The 18,629-nt window shown below is 47.2% G+C and overlaps 1 protein-coding gene across 2 annotated transcripts in view; it reads left to right on the plus strand.

Annotated features, from left to right (window-relative positions):
- LIN28A (lin-28 homolog A) overlaps nt 1-17,360 on the plus strand; it is a 199,261-nt gene extending 181,901 nt beyond the window's left edge. The window contains exon 4 of one of the 2 annotated variants that reach the window (XM_069622856.1): nt 11,180-11,765. In XM_069622856.1, the coding sequence (XP_069478957.1) occupies nt 11,180-11,399 (220 nt within the window). In that variant the 3' untranslated portion in view covers nt 11,400-11,765. Of the gene's footprint in view, nt 1-11,179 lie in introns of both variants that reach the window. The other variant, XM_069622855.1, reaches the window with a different exon arrangement.
- The last annotated feature ends 1,269 nt before the right edge of the window (nt 17,361-18,629 follow it).

Below are 18,629 nucleotides of genomic sequence, written 5' to 3' on the forward strand. Positions count from 1 at the left end.
CTCAAAATTCTTCCAAGTATGTCCTCGGAGGGGGCGTGGCCAACTGCCGAATGATGTGCAGGTGAATTCCTGGAGCTCCCATGCAGCCGCTGAAATCCGGCCAAAATCCTGTGTGAAAACCCCATGGACGGCACATAAACTGCTGGGGAACGAAGTTGAAGTGCTGTGGTAAAGAATAGTCTGCTTCAGAAGGGGTACGGAACCAGAACGAGGTGTAGCCCCTGACACTTGCCAAAAAGTCTGGCTCCTTGGCGGGAAGAGATGCCTAAAATGGCCCCTGTGGTGCAGTGAGAAGGAAAAGGGAGGGCCGTGGAGAGCTTGTGGATGGTGGTAACATACTGCGCCCCCACCCCCCAAGCGAAGTGGAGGTACTGGTGAGCGTGGAGGTATCCCTGGCGGGGGTGGAGAACCGGGCCCTGCCTGGCAGGATACGTGGAGGAGTGACCTGTGTGGAGGACAACTGGACGAGCCGCCGTTGGGAACCGCGCTCCGTCTCGCAGAGTGCGGTGCGGGATGGCTCGCAGAGATGACGGAGAGAGGAGACGCGGCTGGGAGCAGAGCACTGTTGTAAGAAGAGGAGCGGCCAGGAGTGAACGGAGGTGAGGTGCCGGCTCACCCCATGGTTGGATCCGCCGGAGCGGACAGAGAGTAGGGCCATGAGGAAGGAATCCAGACTGAGGCACCGGGAGCCCGTGGGCAGTGGCGCTAGCAGCCGTGCTGACTTGTGAAGAGGAGGTGCCCTCAGGCGTGGCAGTGGCTGAACCTGCTGAGAGGCCACGGAGGCTTTGGAGGACATTCTCCCTTCAGTAGGGGAGGGCAGGACAGAGTGGTGACCACCCCCCCAGTGGAACGCTTGGAGTGGGTCTTTGGAGGCTGTGGAAGTGCCAGGGAAGGAAGCCTCCAGGGTGCAAGGTGGGGGGGGGTGATTTCCGACCCTCCCCTCCCCCCTGTTGGAGGACTCTCGGGGTCTGCCTGCTTCCCTCCGGGTTGCCTGAACAAACCGCTCTGGCTGGAAATTACCGGACACAGTTAGTGGAAGGGGGCCCTGAGGGCGGGGTACCCCCCTGAAACTGGTGAGTACGTTGAATAGAAGAGATGTTGGAGACCTGGACCCCAGGTTGAGAAATAGGGCTGGTACAGGGGACTGCTGCGAAAGAGGGGGGCTCCTGCTGGAACATTCAGGCGGAATAGGAGATTTTGGGCACTGGGGTGCCAGCTGAGGACAGAATCGCAGGATTCACGCCTGAGGGAGAGCCAAAAAGAGCTGGTTTAATATGGGCAAGAATCAGCAGCGGATGGAAAAATATACGGAGGCAAAGGACAGGCCCCAGAGGCAAGAGGGACCAGATCGACAGGGGGGCCCCCCGGGGAGAATAGACGTTCTGTGACCCTGGATGCGCTAATGGAGGTGATACAGGTCTCCAGAGATACCCTTCAGGAGAGCATCAAAGAGGTAGAAGTGGATGTCTCTCTGGTGAGGACCTCCGCAAAGTGTGTGAGAGTTACGGAGGTGGAGCAAAGGGTCAGTACGGTGGAGGATGATGTCCAAAAGTTAAAGAATCAGGTGGCGGGCCTGGTAGGTGCAACTCGAACACTGGAAGTTAGAGCTGAGGATGCTGAGGGACGCTCCAGGCGCTGTAACATCCATCTGGAGAGAGAGGAGGGCCCTAGTGCAGAGCTTTTTGTGGAAAACCTGATCCTAAAAGTCCTGGGGATCAACGGCCTGTCCAACCTCTTCACTGTGGAGAGGGCACATAGGGTCCCGGGAAGACCTCCGCCGCCGGGTGCCCCGCTGAGAGTGCTGGTGGCCAAAATCATGAACTTCCGAGACCGGGATGCCATTTTGCAGGATGCTCGCAGGGAGGGTAATTATGCGATCGGAAATGCAAAGTTGAGGATCTTCCTGGACTTCATGCTTGAGGTGCAGCGTCCGAGGAGATCCTACGACGTGGCGAGGAGCCGTCTGCGGGAACTTAATCTAAAATATATGATGTTTTTCCCAGCGAAGTTGAAAGTGTTGTCGGGGGTGGGAGGGGTAATCGTGGTTTTTCACCTGTCCGAGAGAGGTATGGGACTGGTTGGACACGAGGCAGCATAAAGCGGCTCGGGAGGCGGATGAGTGTGGGAAATGCCCAGCAGGAAACTGATGAAGGAGACCCCGGCAGAAATTGGTTTTCTGGGAATGGGGAGATACAGGAGAAGGGGGGGAAGATGTGGGTGGGGCTGCATGGGTCAGATGGTGAAACCCTTAATTTAAATAATGCTACTGACTACCGACCCCAAGGGAAGAGGATTAAGGGGGGGGGGCAGAGTAGTTCAGTGGGTCTGCTGTCATGGTGGAGGAGGGGGAAGGGGGATGGAGGAGAGGGGTGGGGGAACAGGTGAGGGACGAGGGGAGGGGGGAGGGTCTGGGATGATGGCACCAAGTTGGGGTTTGGTGTGTGGGGGGGGGGGGGAGTTGGATAAGACAAGTGGGAGTGAGAATTGACACAGTAGTAAAAAGTGATGGGGGGGATGGTGACGGATAAACGGGAGAAGGGCTGACGCGAGAGAAAGTTTCAATATATCGAATGAGTAAGTCAGGAAGTTTAAAAATTGGGACATGGAATGTCTGGGGGCTGGGAAACTATCAGAAGAGGGTGGGGGGGGAGTATCTGAAAAGGCAAGGGATACAAGTGGCCCTGTTACAGGAGACACATACAAACGCAGAGGTATTGGGGAGGCTGGAGAAGTTGTGGGGAGGACAGGTACGTGGCACGACGTACTCAACCCAGGCGAGGGGTGTTCTTATCTGGGTGGTTGGGGGGGGTTGGTGGGTGGGGGGGTTCATGTGGTGGTGGACACGTTTGTGCATAATACAGGGAGGGCATTATCCAAAATGGGCGACTCCATCCAGTTCTGGCAGGTCTTACCCCTTTCACTGATGGGTAGGGTGGCGTTATGTAAAATGGTGATCCTACCGCGGTTGCTCTAATTTTTCACGAATATACCATATGTGCCAAAGAAAGTGTTTTTTAAAATGCTGGATGTTAAGATTAGGGAATTGCTGTCGGGTGCGGGGAGGGAGAGGGTGTCCTTACAAACTTTGCGAAGAACTACGGAGGGAGGGGGTCTGGGCCTCCCGACTATGAAAAGTACTTTGTGGCGGCACAATTACAGTCGGTACTGGTGTGGGATCAACTGGAGGCAGAATTCCTTGAGACATTAGTAGGGCCCTTGCAGCCGGGTCGTAGGCCGGTGGAGCTCCTGTGGCACCCGTTGGGCGACACTGGGACATCAGTGATCTTTGATGCGGTGAGGGAGACATGGAGGAAATATGCAGGCGGTAAGGGGGTTAGGGGCCATTATGAGAGTAGTCTCCCATGGGGGGCCGACCAGAAACTGTCAGGCAATTGGGAGGGTGGGGATAGGGAGACTATGGGAGAAGGGATGTGAAAAGGTGGGGGATCTTTTTGAGGGTGGGAAGCTCCTTACCTGCAGGGAGTGGTGCGACAAGTTTGACCTGCCACAGGGAGTTTTTCTGGCATATGGTTCAGTGGTTCGGAGGATGGTGGAGTTATGGGAGGGAATTCCTGAGGAGCCGGAACCATGCCCGGTGCTTCGAGTACTACTTGATCAAACAAGGGGGGTAGGGCGCGCATCTCGCAGATATATAGGGCTCTTGGAGAGGGGACGGCTGAGGGGGAGTTGAAGGTCAAGGAGAAGTGGGATGTGGATATGGGGCGCTCGATATCGGGTGAGGAATGGGAGCAGATCTGGGACTTGGTCCGGAAGTCATCGAGGAATGCCCGCTTCCAGTTGGTCCAATTTAACATTTTGTATAGGGTATATGTCACTCCATTGGGACTCAGGGCGATGAATGGCGATCGGTCGGGCGAATGTCCCAGGTGTGGGTCGGAGGCAGGGTTTTGGCACATGGTGTGGGAATGTGGAGTAATAATAGAATATTGGGACGAGGTGCTTAAGGGAGTGAATGAGTTACTGGGAACCAACCTGGAACGGCATCCGGAGGTCTGTCTGTGGGGGAAACTACTGGGGGGGGGGGGGGGGCGTAACAAGCTACGGAACAGAATGGGCCAGTTTTTGCTCATATTGGCAAAGCGCCGAATGGCGACGGCGTGCAAATCACCCCAGGGTCCGGCAATCAAGTTATGGCAGAAGGATGTGCGGAGGTGGGGATTTGCGGAGTTAACGGTGCTGTAGAATATGGAGGTGGGGGAGGACAGGGGGGAGGTGACGGTCCATTGGTCCCAACTGCTAAATGATCTGGCAAAGGACAATGACTTGCAGGGGAGGACATGAACGAGTCACGAGGGAGGGGGGGGAGCATGGAGGTGTGGGTGGAAGGTGGATCGGCCCAAATCTCACCGAACAGTGGACACTAAAAGTTGGAGTGCTCTGACCAATGGAGAAAGAAGGCATCCGATGGGACATTGGGAGGGGGGGAGGGAGGGTTGGCAGGGCGGGGAGTGGGAATTGGTTGTATTGCTTGGTTACATTTCGCTAATGAGTGTGGAGGGATTGACATTTGGAGGATTAGGGAGAGTAAGGGGGGGATTTGTGGGACTATTATGTTAATGTTAAAGGACATTTGTACCGCACACTATCACCACCGGAGTGGTCCCCTGGCGGCTCTGAAAGAGGAGGGGGTGGGGGGTTGAGTTAGTGGGAGGAAGCAGGAAAAGTGCAAGAGAGCAGTGATGTGCTGTTGGCATCCTCAGCCCGGTGGGTCTGTTGGCTGGGCCTGGGGTGTTTGCGGCCGGTAGTCCTCGTGTCCTGTTGTGCGAGTCTGTGTGTTTTTTGTTTTGTTGTTGCAATGTAGTGAAGTTTGTGCAGTTTGTTGTGCTGTAGGTTTTGGTTGTTTGGTTTGGAATTTGAGAGGTGTATGCAGAAAGGGAAATTGTTAGTGGGGTTGGTTAGTTTGCATCACTGTCCTGAATTGAGGCGCGCTGCTTGCGTAGTCTCCCCTGATGCGCCTCTTTCCTGATCTGGGTCCGGTTGGCATACAAGGTTCCTTAGTCCTCTCGCCCCCACCTCTATCATGCTCTCTCATAGCCCCCCCTTCATACTCCCGTGGCCAGTGCACCTGCCGATGTCAACATCTCAGGTAGTGTGGTGATTGCCAATATCTCAACAATTCCACAACATTGAGGTACCTGGCGGTAGCTAATGGGCGGGCAGAAAGTGTTGGTGGGGTTGGCTGGGGTAGTTGACTCAGTCTCTGTGTGTGTCACTGGTGTTCCAGTCTATCCGGTGTCACCCGTCCAGGTGCCGCTGGAGCTTCCCTGTCGGTTCGGGGTTGTCCGTGTCCTTTCCAGTTTAGTCATCCTTTTTCCTGTTTCGGTTTTCATTTTTTAATCTGTGGTGTTGAAGATCCAGGTTTTTAGTGATTTCCTGAATTTTAGGTGATCTTCAGTGTTTATTTCTTTTGGGATGTTGTTCCAGGTTTTTGCGGCTAGGTGGTAGAAGGAGGTGCCTCCATGTTTTTTCTTGAGGTATGGTTTGAGTTCCAGGCGGATTTCGTTGCTTGATCGGAGGGGTCTCATTGGTTTGTAGACAGTTATTTTCTTTTGTAGGAATTCTGCTCCTTGTCCGCTGATTGCCCTGTACTTTATGCACATTGTTGTGAAGGTGATGCAATGTTTTACTGGGAGCCATTGTACTGGTTTTAGGGCTGCAGTGATGTGGTCTCTTCTGGATAGTTTGAGGAGTAGTCTTGCTGCTGCATTTTGAATCCGTTGCAGTTTCTTCAGGAGGTATTCTGGTATTCCGAGGTAGAGGCTGTTTGCATAGTCGATTTTTGACATGATTAGAGTGACGATAGTGAGTGTTTTGTGCGTGAAGGAGAGGGAAGGTAGAATTCATCTTGTCGTGTGGAGGAGGAAAAAGCATTCACTGTTGTATTTATTTGTGGTTCTAGGGTTAGGGTGTTGTCCATTAGGACTCCCAGATCTTTTACTACCTTCAATGGAGTCGGTGCGTTTCCCACTTCCGTAGGCCATGGGATGGTGGTTTTGTTCTCTTGGTCTTTGGATATGATCATGATATCATGATTTCTGTCTTTCGTGGGTTGATTTTCAGGTTGTTGGCATCCATCCAGTTGAAGACTTCTTTAAGACAGTCGATTAGGATTGAATGGTCGGCATCAGTGTCTTTGAGTTTGTAGATTATTTGTGTGTCATCTGCATAGTTGTAACATGTAATGTTGTATTTTTTGAAGATTCTTATGACCGGAGTCTGAAAGATGTTGAAGTATAATGGAGATAGTGAGGATCCTTGTGGCACTCCACAGTCGTTAACTTGTGGAGTGGAGTTGAAAGGTTTGATCCATACGGTTTCTGTTCTGTCTGCTAGGAATGATTTGGTCCAGCGTAGTGCTGTCTGTTATGCCCATGTCTTCTAGTCTTTTGGTCAGGGTGTCGTGGCTAACCGTGTCAAAGGCTGCGGAGAGGTCGAGCAGAATAAGGGCTGAGGTAGTGTTTGAGTCTGCGTTAGTTTTGAGGTCGTCCCAGATAGTAGAGCGGTTTCAGTTCCTCTTGCTGGTCTGAAACCGACTTGAGCTTGGTCCAGCAGGTGGTGTTTTTCTACGTGTTCTTGGGTTAGTTTATATACGTAGGTTTCTAGAAGTTTTGCTGGGTAGGGGATGTTAGAGATCGGCCTGTAGTCGGAAAGGTCATCTACGTCACCACTTGTGTTTTTCAGGAGTGGCTTGATGTATGCTGAAATACCAATAAAGAGTGTTTAAAAAATATATAAAAATAAAAAATAAAAAAGTATGTCCTCGGAGCTCATCTGGCTGAATCACAATGGTACCCTCCAATTCTTCCAAGTGCAATATAGTGGCTACACCCATAACCTCTCCAAGCTGAAAACAAAAGCCACTCCTACAAATTCCTCTAAGTGTAATACATTAGCTGCTTCCACAAGCCCCTCTGTGTGCAGGAAAAATGACCCGGTACAACGTGTGCTTCTGAGTGAAGCATGATTAAACCGCTAATATGATGCATGGATAATCTTCACAATTCTTTCTAAAATGTGATGCATGGCTTATTTTCACAAGTGCAAAACATTGCTTACGCCCAGAACTCATCAGAGTGCAGCACAACTTCCACTCCCAAAATGTACACGGGTGCAATACACTGCCCACCCCAGGAATCATCTAAGTGCAACAATGGCTACCCAAGGAGCGCCCCAGAGGAATGGACACTAAGTTTTCGGCAGCTGTTAGTAGTGTACAAATAGGAATAAAAGCGGCTGGGTTTTACCAGAGCACAGTAATGGCTGTGCTCCATACACCTTACCTGAGTTGTAGTTGTAGGGTGTTCTGTCAGGTGTCCACAGCTGAACAGGGGCAAACGGGAAATGGGAGCTGCCCAGAAGAGCGCTGCCCTTTGTTGTGGCCCTCAGCTGGCTGCCTGGGCGAGGATGCCCTGGGAGGTCCACTAAAGATGGGAAGGCCTGGTCAAGTGATTACAGTGTGTCCTGGACCTAGGCATCAAAGAAGCACACCATTCAAAGGGAGTAGTTTCACACTAGGGTGCTGCATTTCTAAAGGGAAGCCAAAGGGGAAGGGTTGGAGTAGACCAGAGGGCTCTGTACAGTGCAGGAAGACTCCACCATCTGGTTTCTCTATGCCTCTTCCTTGCTCCTTCTTGTCCCCTCGGCTTACTCTAGAGCAAAGCATTTCGAGAGTAATGCCAGAAGAGCAAAGCCCATTTCTTTCAAGAACAGGGATGTAATTGGACCACTAAAGCCGGCTAGCTTCAGTCCAATCATCTGCAGGCTTTTGCCTTTAAAAGGGCTCTCCCACCATTTCTTTGAATCATCTCTTGGACGCCCAACCTTTCAAGAAGATTTTAATCGGACCTCTATTGGGAGAGTTCAACTTTCCAAACTCCTCCACCAGTGAGTTGAAGACAGAGCATCAAGGCAGCGGGAAGCTCTGTCTCCTAACCACCCCACAGGGACCAGTAAGGGCGAACAGCTGCTAGAACAAGCACCTGCTCTTGGCTAGTCATAGCGGTACCCAGAACCTCTGTGTTGATGGATCCATGCGGATGTGTGCCAGCCAGGTTTGGGAGCAGGAGAAAAGGACTCCTCTTGCCTCTGAGGCCTCGGATTGGTACTCCCAGCACCCCCGAGAGCCAAGACAGCTTGGATACTAGTGTGTTCACCAATGAATTACTTGCAGATGTTTTCCAAGACCAGTTTAAAACATTTGTCCCACCCGGACCCTCCAGTGCTGCCTTTTGCATTCCCCTGGTCTTCAAATCGCTCACACAGTGCCAAAAGTCTGGTTCGGCAACTGCCATGAACTGCACATGGGTAATATTGACTATTAATTGCCCCCTTGGTCCAGTTTTGGTCCCTACAGACTTGTTGGGTCACAAAATCCCTTTTGCATCCTAGAAACCTATCCTTTTTAAAGAGCATTGTGGTCTGTATTTGCCTTACACCCTTTATTCATTACTCAGAGTGCTGAATTGTAATATCCTAGCTTATTCTCCGTTTTTTCCTCAGGGGTGGGTATTGTGTAGTTTTTCTATTTGGTTATTTTGCACATGTGTTTTATTCAAGTAGATCTAGTTATAAAGAAACTTGATTGAACATTCCATTTATTTTGGACTGTTATGCCTTGCTGTTTGGGTTGCTACTGAATCACATTCACACCCCTTGCAAGAGCATATCTATCCCTCTGCCCACATTACCACAAAAGGCGAAAGAGGTATATCTCTTAGCTGTGCCTCTTTTATCTTTATGATTGTGGAAGTGATCCTCTTCATAGCTCCGCCTTCCCTATCTACTCAATGGCAAGCTTGTCTTGGGTTTTGTGAAAGGTAGCATAAAGTCTTGTTGCACGAGGATCCAGGAATGAGACGCGGACACAGAGGACTCATTGTTTTGGTTACAAACTTTTGTTAAATTAAGAGGGGTGGCAAACGCCCTAGTAGCACTAATCTCGGTGGTGTTTACATACCTCACCCAAAATGAATGAGTCTGTCCTTTATCAAGGTGTCCAAAAGTAAGAATATTTCCTTTCCTGTGTCCAACATCCTATTCTGAGCTTCACATTCTAAAATGAAACTTTCTACAGCAGTTTATCACAAATACTGGACTATACTTGGTGTACTCTCCTGCCAGGTCTTGTATATAGTCTCTCTCACTACTTATTATATAGTTGGCTTTGCCCGGTCGTTTCTCCTCCCAATACTTATGTGTATTTTCTTTGAAACCCATATTTATTTTCAACACCTTGGCGTTGCCTGGTTTACTCCCCTGTTAGGACTTGTATGCATTTATTTTTATCACTGTGTACCGATACTTCTAATCTGCTCATATTACCAATACTGTATGTTCGGTACTTTTTATCTGCTCACTTAGCTTGTTTTACAAATACAAGGTAAACCTATTCATCATGGTTCAACATACAATGTGTCTCTGGTTTACTGACCTGAGTTTGTATTCTCATTACTTCAGTGCTTATTCTCAGCAGGGCTTTTGGTTGTTCACGTTTGGTTGCAACAAGAACATCAACAAACTTCAAATGATCCAAAACAATGCACTTAGATCAGCACTGAACCTCCCCAAGTATGACCACATATCAAACATCAGACGCTCTAATCAATGGTTATCCATACCTCAAAGAATCGATTACAAAACGCTCTCCCTTAGACACAAGTGTCTACACAACCAAGCACCCAGATACCTATCGGACAACTTCTCGTTCCACATTCCATCCCGCCCAACCAGATCAGTCTCAACACAAACCTTAATCATTCCTAGGTTCAAGCTACAAAAAGCAGGTGGCACCAGCTTCACTGTACTTGCATCTAAGCTTTGGAACTCCCTCCCCACCACACTCAGAGCTGAACCCTCCTTCTACCACTTCAGAAGAGGAGTCAAAGCATGGCTTCTTGCCAATGAAGGACAACAGCTATACTCAATAGGCAACTAGGAGTATTCATGTCCCACTCACTGTACATATTGACCCTCCAGGATAATTTCCTAGTCTTTCACCCACTGTACATAGATCTCTACGACCTGAACATGCGCTGCTTTGTATTAACCCTTCCGTATTGTATTGATTATTGCTCTTAACTATGTTTACCTCACTGCATTAACTATGTAACCTTGCCAAGCGCCTGGATACCCCAGGGCCAGGCGGCGCTATACAAATAATAAACTAAACTAAACAAAACATTAGTATAAATTGCACCAGCTCAGTCCTTGTGTGTCAGGTTGGCCTCGAGAGTGCCCAGCAGATGAAAGGCTGTAGTCCTGGTTTTTTGGCTTCCTGGTGGATTTAACATTCAAGGACTCTCCGTGCACCCTGAGTTTGCTTTGAATCCCTACAGGATAACCTTAAACCTTTGCATGCACCAGGGTTTCCAAGGGACATTTCAGAAGTCAAACCTGCAACGAACACAACCCTAAGCGTTCATGTCCATATTCTGGCGTGTATGGATGCTAATCTGGATCAGGGTGCATTAATTAGCCTGTAAGAAAAATCTCCCTTCACTGGTTGCCCACTTAATTGAATCGCTATAATATTTGCTTACTAATTGCAAGGGCTCGAATATGTAGGCAGATCGAGGCTGCAGAGAGTTATTTACATACAACACTGGCTTAACAGGTTTATAGGCTTCATGTATCCCACCAAATCTCAAGAAGATATGGTGGTTGGTGCAAGAGTTCTCCTCCTCCAAGCGTGGCTCTTATGGCTTCAAAATGAAGAGGACTTGGCAATACCTGTTGGCACCCTAAAGCTCTGATTATGGCCATTCCTATTGATAATGCTCATAGGCTGTTTACAAAATTTGAAATGGCTGCTCCAGATTACCATAATTTGGCAGAATATACAAAGTCTAGGCTATGAAATGTATCAAACTGCAGAACTAGTTACATATTAGTAGCCTGTACTGTGTATTGGAAGGGAATCGGAGCAGTGGCCTAGTCTGCGGTGTTGATGCCTCTTTAGAATTAAGTTTTTAAAAGATCTACTGAAATGTGTTTTAATGGCTTCTCTAGTGGCACATGCTGCAGGAGACGAAAGTACAGTTGGCGACAGTGACCCAAGCAGTGGTAGTAGATTATTATGACAGTAGTGCATCTAATGTCTTGCAATACAAGGATTATTTTTGATTTATGGTGCATATTCTTTCTTCATCTGTCTTTCTAGGTGTTACAACTGTGGGGGACTCGACCATCACGCCAAAGAATGCAAGCTCCCTCCACAGCCCAAGAAGTGTCACTTCTGCCAAAGCATCAGTCACATGGTGGCCCACTGCCCAAGCAAGGCCCCACTCTCACCTAGCCCTCATGGGACCCAGATCTCACCCCAGAAAGAGGAAGATCTGCATGATGGGACTGCTTTGGACCATCCAAAGAAAGGCGAATAATGCAAGAAGGAATGGGCTTTTAATATTTGGAATGGCATATGCTCCTTCACAACATGCATGGCTGAAGGGACCCACTCTTCAACTCTGTACAGATGTCACTCTCTAATCCTTATGACCGTGTATCTTTCTGGATCTCCGTCCACTGAAACCCCTGCTTGCAAGACCTCTTAACCTTTACCATGTCCACCAGATGCAGCAGCAGTCTGCCTCAGATATGACAAAGCTAATACAGCAACTGTGCTTCTGCAATGTGCAAATCACTAGAAGCATTATAAGAACATTTGGCAGCTGACAACCAGCTGTCCGATTAGCTGTGCAATATCTGAGGTGAGAGTATCAACATGCATAACTAAGAGCGGTTGGGGTTATATGGCTAAAGGCGCATGTCCACCATCAAACTGTGGAATGAGCTCGCGGCTGGAAGTGGATGTGTGTTTAAAATGGTGACCTTGTGTTCAGGTGCTAAACCAGGATGCCTGAGGTTTTCATTGTTACCAAGCTCTTCTGCCATCTATGTTGCAACTCTTTTATACTGTATCTCCATGCATCCCGAGCCTTTAAGACGGCACAACCATGACAGTTCATCATAATATCCTGATGTCTCCTGCTGTATTGACAGATTTGAAGTTTGTGTGATTATCATGGCTTTGTGGGTAGAGCAGCAGCTGGTACCAGAAAACGGGCGAGATCAGAGTCTTTGAAAATCTGCCAGCTTCAGCCAACCCTGTTGAACTCTGTGAAGACATAACATGGGAAAGTTTAATCAATGATTCTTTCGAAGGAGGCAGTCCATGCGTTACCAATAGAATCCTTCCCGAAGTCTAAGTAACATCAGACCTAGGATTCTATTGGTGGTATTTCATGGCTGGTGACTGACAAATGAGAGCTCTCCTCACAACAATTCGACATTCTCCTGTAGACAACGGGGAAAGCCTGTAACCCATATCGTTTGAGTAAGGTGTTCTTATATGGACGGGGCTGGAAAGATGAATGTCTAATGGAGATGTGCGTATGGGATTGTTGTGATATCATCGGTGCTTAATTTGGCGAATAAGACAGCAGCCAGATAGGTTCCAGAGTGACATTCCCATTCCTTCCAGTATTAAACCGCATTACTGGTCATTGGAGGTGAGGGGTCTTGAAAAAGATTCAGTGAATTTGTGCTCCATATGAAGCACCAATACAACAGGGGGTCACATTCTGCCTGCCAAGGACTCCATCCCAGAGATCAATTTGTAAATAATGTTATATGTCCATCGAGCAGACTATCTTGAACACACTCATCACTGCACTTTGTGTTATTGTTAAAGGTTTGCTAGAGGTTTCTTACACCCCAACTTCCACATTCCCTCCTACTTTGTCTACCTATAGCTTCCATGCAGACATACTTCTCTCCCCTCCCTGCCCACCCAGAGCTTTACCCCTGACACAAAGCCATCCATGATTGACCATAGACAGTGTTGTTGTGTTCTTTGAATTGTTTTTATTTATTTTTAAAGAGATTTCTATCTTATTCACTATATACCTTGTGGTACATTCAGAATTGATTTCTGCTGCTGTCTCCTCCTTTGTGGTTTCCTCTATCTCAGGCTGATGTGCAGACCACAGGCCATTGTCTTCCCCTACAGTCCTGGAATCTGCATGCAGGCCTATGGATTCTGGATTTGATTGCAAAAAGCCAGTGAAGGCCTGGTCTTTGCGTAACGAGCTGTGGTTTTTCTCTGGTAGCCCACATCTTGGCCTTTCCATGTAGGCTCTGATACCTGCCCCACTCCTCAGCTTTTTAAAACCATTCAGCTGAAGTTTATCCTCAAAGGCCCATGGGTGGCCCTGATTTACTTACTAATTGGTTGGATTTCTCTCCCCAGTTTCTCAAGAATGGTCTATACTTCCCAATATCATCTGTTTTCTTTCTTGCAAGGCCCAACTATGGTATTTGCATTAGTAGTAGTGCTGACCTCTGCTTCCATTCCATACTAACTGAAAATGTCTTTCTCTCAAAATAGCACATGTGGTCCCTGTTAATATATTGTAGTTATCTGAGATTTTCCCTTCCGAGACTGGCCCTCAAGCTTGTTGACCATTCTAAATCTTTTAATTTATTTGTTAATCTCTAAGCTAACCGCTGAGTAGCTGATGTGAAGGTGCCCTTCCTAACACTGTCTGTTTTCAGCCACTAGGCATTGTGTGTGTTAACTATGTTCTTCTTAAAATTATCTGAGATTTTGCTTCCAGCGGCCACTGAGCTCTTTGACCACTCTGGTGCTATTAATTTATTTGTTGATGTGAGGACTTCCAGCGACAGTAGCAGGGAGAGTCATACTGCTGAAGCCACAAGGTCTTTCCTGGGCAACATGTACAAATGCCTGCTTTTCATTTTGTATATTTTTTAAGTATAAATATTCAATGTTTGTATTTTTATATATTTTAATCAAGGGGAAATCTTTCCTGCAATGTATTCTCAGGTTACTGGATGATCTCAGGGAATAGTAGTCTGAGGGCGGTCCCTCAAGAGAGATGATGGGTCGCTGTCTAGCACTGGATGCAAATGTGTACGGTCTAGGATGCATAGTTTGTGTTGCTGACTGTGGGTGGAGGGTGGGTTATTTATATGTGGGTTGAGGGAGAGGTGTGTGTGTGTGTGTGAGTGTGTGTGAGGGGGGTTGGAGGGGTAGCTTTGCATATTCCTTTAGATTGAATGGGAATTTTTAGAGGAAGCAGCAAGTTGCACAGTGGCCTTCATCCTAGTGGTGCTCTGGGTCCAGCTGAGAACACAGTGCAATGGTCATTCCAAGTGCAGACCAGGATTGGGATGCTAACATTGATGTTCTTGACAACCATTATGACCACCCAGGAACCGAAAAATACTCGGTGTGAGTCTAAAAATGGGAACAGGGCAAATTGGACAAGTTTCCAAAACTGCTAAAATCTGCACCTCTAATTATGTGCGCCTAATTGCTGCTGAACAAACGTTACAACAGACCTTGAATGATAAACCCCAGTTTTGTGCCGTCATCCATAAACCACAAAGCTGCTTTCCTGGATCCAGGACATCTAGCTGTATGGGACAACTTGCCAAATTTTCCTGCTGTTTATTTCATGCAGGGTGGTGGGAGGAGCAGCCCCTCCCTTATATTATTTTCTATTCCTCCCCACTTTGCTCACTTACCCTTTTCACCCACCGAACCCCTTTTCCACTGTCCCACTGTCCTCCTATGACCCTTAAACTAATTGTGGTCAAATGTGAGAAGTTGCACCTGTGACCAAATCAGTTAGCCAGCTGCAGCCAGATAACGGGTGGAGGGTTATGCTGTCTCAAGGTCATGGCCAATCAAAATTGGCTGAAGCCAGAACTCTGAAACCTCAAGGCGACATTGGGAGGGAGTGAGGGTTCACTTCATACAGAAACGTAAATCAGTGTTTACATTTACTCAGCCCACAAAGCCATTGTTGATTGGCACAATCATTGACCTCAAAACTGCCGCCAAGGAAGCCAGCAACTTCGAGCAAACATTTTGACTTTGGGGGGCGCATTCATGTTTTATAGCAGGAAATCCTCAACACTATATGGTGGCACTGCCTCATAGATAAATCTTAATCTCCTCGTACAAATACATTTTTACCATGGACCACATTGAGTCAACACAGTGTTTTTGTGGGACACACAGGCTTTTAAATCTTTCCTATACTACCTTCACTTGTGCTAGGCAGAATCTAATGTGGTTTGCTTGTGATCCGCCCACAATGTGCTTACCCTTCAGTGTCCTTCTCTACTGGCTGTTCATTGTGATCCAGAGGATTGCCACTGTTTCACATGCAATCTAATGCTTTCGCTCTGCATTATCTAATGCATCACATTTCATACAAATCTCTTCTCAACAATCTGATTTCCCATTGGCTATTGTTCATTGGGTTCCATCATCTGTCCCTTTGAGATGCTTATGCGTGAAGAGTGAACCAATGTGTTACCTTTCTGCCTTTGTGAGTGATCACAGTAAAAGGGGTCCTGAGGGACGACAGAAAGCTGACTAACCTACTTAGTGTCTGGATAGGGAAGAAAGGAAGGCTTGTCTGCTGTGATTTTCTGCTCTCCTCTCCCAATTACCCATAGGAAGATGTATCCCGACTTTCCTCCAATGGTGCTGTGACCCTCTTCAGCAATGCAATCACTGTGCAAGGAGAGGGCTGTTACTCTGGGAAGCTGAATATTTTTATTTTCTTGGCGAAGGGTTTAACACAAGCCTTTGTGGCAGAGCATAAAGACAAGAGATTGTGAGGCACAGTTTAACTGTACTCTGTGAAGGTTGCTTCGTAGCCACTGTGGCTTACATCGTGACACCTGCTATATGTGGAATGCCCCTTCAGTGTTGCATCCGCCTCCTTTCTTCCCTGTTTTGCGCTCTACCACTGACACTTGCTTGGTCTTTGGTGGCTCCAAAAGGGCAATAAAGCCTGCGTAAATTACTCTGCAATCTGTACAAATCTACCTCATGGGGGGAGGAGGGTGGCATGTGCTCTCTGGTTATGGCCACCCTGCAACTCCAAACCGCCCTTTTGCTGCCCTGGAGATCGGAGTAGGCCCATTTAGTTTTGTACATTTGTCAAGATAACGTTGAATTTTGATGCACAACTGGCAGCTAAACTTCCAGTGTTGTGGCCTCCGGTTCTGATATTAACACACTTCCACATTAACTTTTCCAAGAATCACAAATGTTTTTTCTCTTCTCTCCATATGTTCTTGCACTAGGGAGCAATGATCCCCTAATCAGTGGCCTCCCACAGCTTGTCACTGTGGGTAAAGGCTATTATGAAATTCAGTTCTCTGCAAAAGCAGCACCTCACTGCCTTTGATTCTGGAAATCTGTATTGAATTTCTCTTTTAACTTCATGAAAACTCGCTGATTTACCTTTTATCATCGAGCTAGAGCTACAGGTTCCACTAAACGGGTCACATCAAATAAATTCGGGTTGTATCAATACTTTCCAAAACTCACTGATACTGGCCTATTGCGATCGACACAAATTCAGGTTTCAGTGATTAAACAGGATCTGCCACCAACAGCGGTAGTTCTACCAATGTGACTATGAATAAAGTAACTAGGATAGTTGCAGACTGATCAACTCTTCTGCTGATCAGTGAGTTGGTGGCATGCCAAGCAGGGGAACAGTTTTTGTAATTCAAGGATTCTGCCACATATCTACAGCGCTTCGTTTTCTGTCTAGACTGGTTGAGCAAGTAAAAGGCACACACTTTCTTATAAAGAACCTGGGTAGAATGCCAGCTTTCGGAGTACCAAGCCGGGACAGCGACAATCCTAAAAGGCCTGAACTGGGCCGCCCTCTACAAGGATGATCTTTTTAAGCTCGAAATAGTTTCACAACTCTGGGCCAGTGAGTTACCCTAAATGGGAGATGTGTAAACTTTGTGGAAGGGTTTCTATAATGTAAAAGGGTCCAGGGAAAGGCTCTGCAAGACAGGGGTGAAAAACATGCCCCTTCTGCATCTCAGGGAAGCCACTCTCTGACCTCTTTGCAAAGTGTGGTTTACTCGTGTTCTCTGGATCCAGAAGACTGCCAAAGAAGGCCCTAGTTGAGGGGAGCAGGATCTCCGATGGTGCAAAATCAAAGTATGTACCAGCATAAAGATTGTATAATTGAGACTGACGAATGTAACATTTTCTGTTGCTAGAAACCAAAGTTTGTTTCCAATACTTGAACCTTTTGTGATGAGAGGCGGTGACTCTCTATATGTTTACTTTTGTGTAACTGAAGGATGTGCTGAGACCTATGTTTTCAGGAAAATGTAGCAGCGCACTGCAGCCTGAAAACGGGCAGCAGCTATAATGTGCGGTTTGCAATGTTCCAGCAACCACTAAATATCTAATGTCTGTTTTCTATGAAAGAATAAGGATGCTTTCAGCTGTTTCCTTTTCCTTTGAAAATAAACCTTATTTGTATCTACTTCTATTATCCCACCTCTTTACTTATTGTGTAGTGTCTGCACATTTTTGTGGTTTGTTCCCAGTGCATGTTCCTTGTCTGTCAACGTGTGAATTGCTGCTCCCCTTGCTTGTGGGACACAGAAGAGCGATGGCTGTAAGGTTTTGAATTAATCACAGGCATTGCTATAGGAAACCCTACGTGAGTATTTTCTGTTCTGCTTGGTGGCCATTGACTGATGGCACTTCTGTTTTGGGTGACATCACACATTTTCCAGTGACGAACACAAGTACAAGGAACCACTCAATGGAGTGAAATGCTCCTATTTCTATGTCTGCCGTTTCCTTCCATCCAGCAATCATCTGGCCCCAGCCACTGAAATCGGAAGCTTCTAAGCCTTTTGTTTCCATTATAACTTGAACTGTATGGTAGAGGAGAGTCACTGACACGGAACAAAGTATTTCAGGAACAGGACGTATAATATTGGGAATTGTCTACTGTTGTCTGGGGCTCAGATGCTGTAATGTGGACTAATATTCTTTAGCTATTCTACCCGTGTACCGTAATGTTGTTGGGTTAAAAGAAAGCTAAATATTTCAACAACCCAGGTGACTAATGGGGAGGAAAAAGCTATACTCCCCTTAAAGCTTTCACACTTTGATATACTAAAAATGAGACGGGACAAACCACACTTCCACCTGTGCCCAAGACCATGCAAACCTTTGTGTAAGTGGGGCGGACCCAGCCCTACTTGAAGGAACCCACACTGACACCACAGATGAGTATACTGCACTGTCTCGTATCATCATCGCACACTTAATATACCTACATTGGCAGTTCCCCCCCAGGCTCGTTTCTCTTAAAATAAGTTTAATTACCTACAATCCAACTACAACCAAGCCAAAACCATACTAAAGTGCTCTTTAATCTCTCTAAGGGGAGCCATGCAAGACTTAGACTTTCTGGTGTTCGCATGAAAAAGCAAGGTTCAGAAGCATTTGCCTGACGGGCAGATCCCAGATATTGATTATTTGGGTGGAACGCCACAGACTAAACTTACTTATTTAATGTGACGAATTAAGGGAAGTGCAGCCTTGATCTCGCAAATTATTGCAAGTCATCTCTGTAAAAATATGTAGAATCCTCGCTATTAGTACAATCTGGATCTGTGACTGTTTACTCGTTCTCCTCACACTCCTCATCCCTGTCTCTGACTTCTCTGCACCTAACTCCATTGTGTAATCTATATATTTTTTGAGTTTGTGAATCTGCTTAGATTCACATGCTTTG

Source organism: Ambystoma mexicanum, chromosome 11, assembly GCF_040938575.1.
Source record: "Ambystoma mexicanum isolate Mex_15411 chromosome 11, UKY_AmexF1_1, whole genome shotgun sequence".
NCBI classification, from domain to species: Eukaryota; Metazoa; Chordata; class Amphibia; order Caudata; family Ambystomatidae; genus Ambystoma; species Ambystoma mexicanum.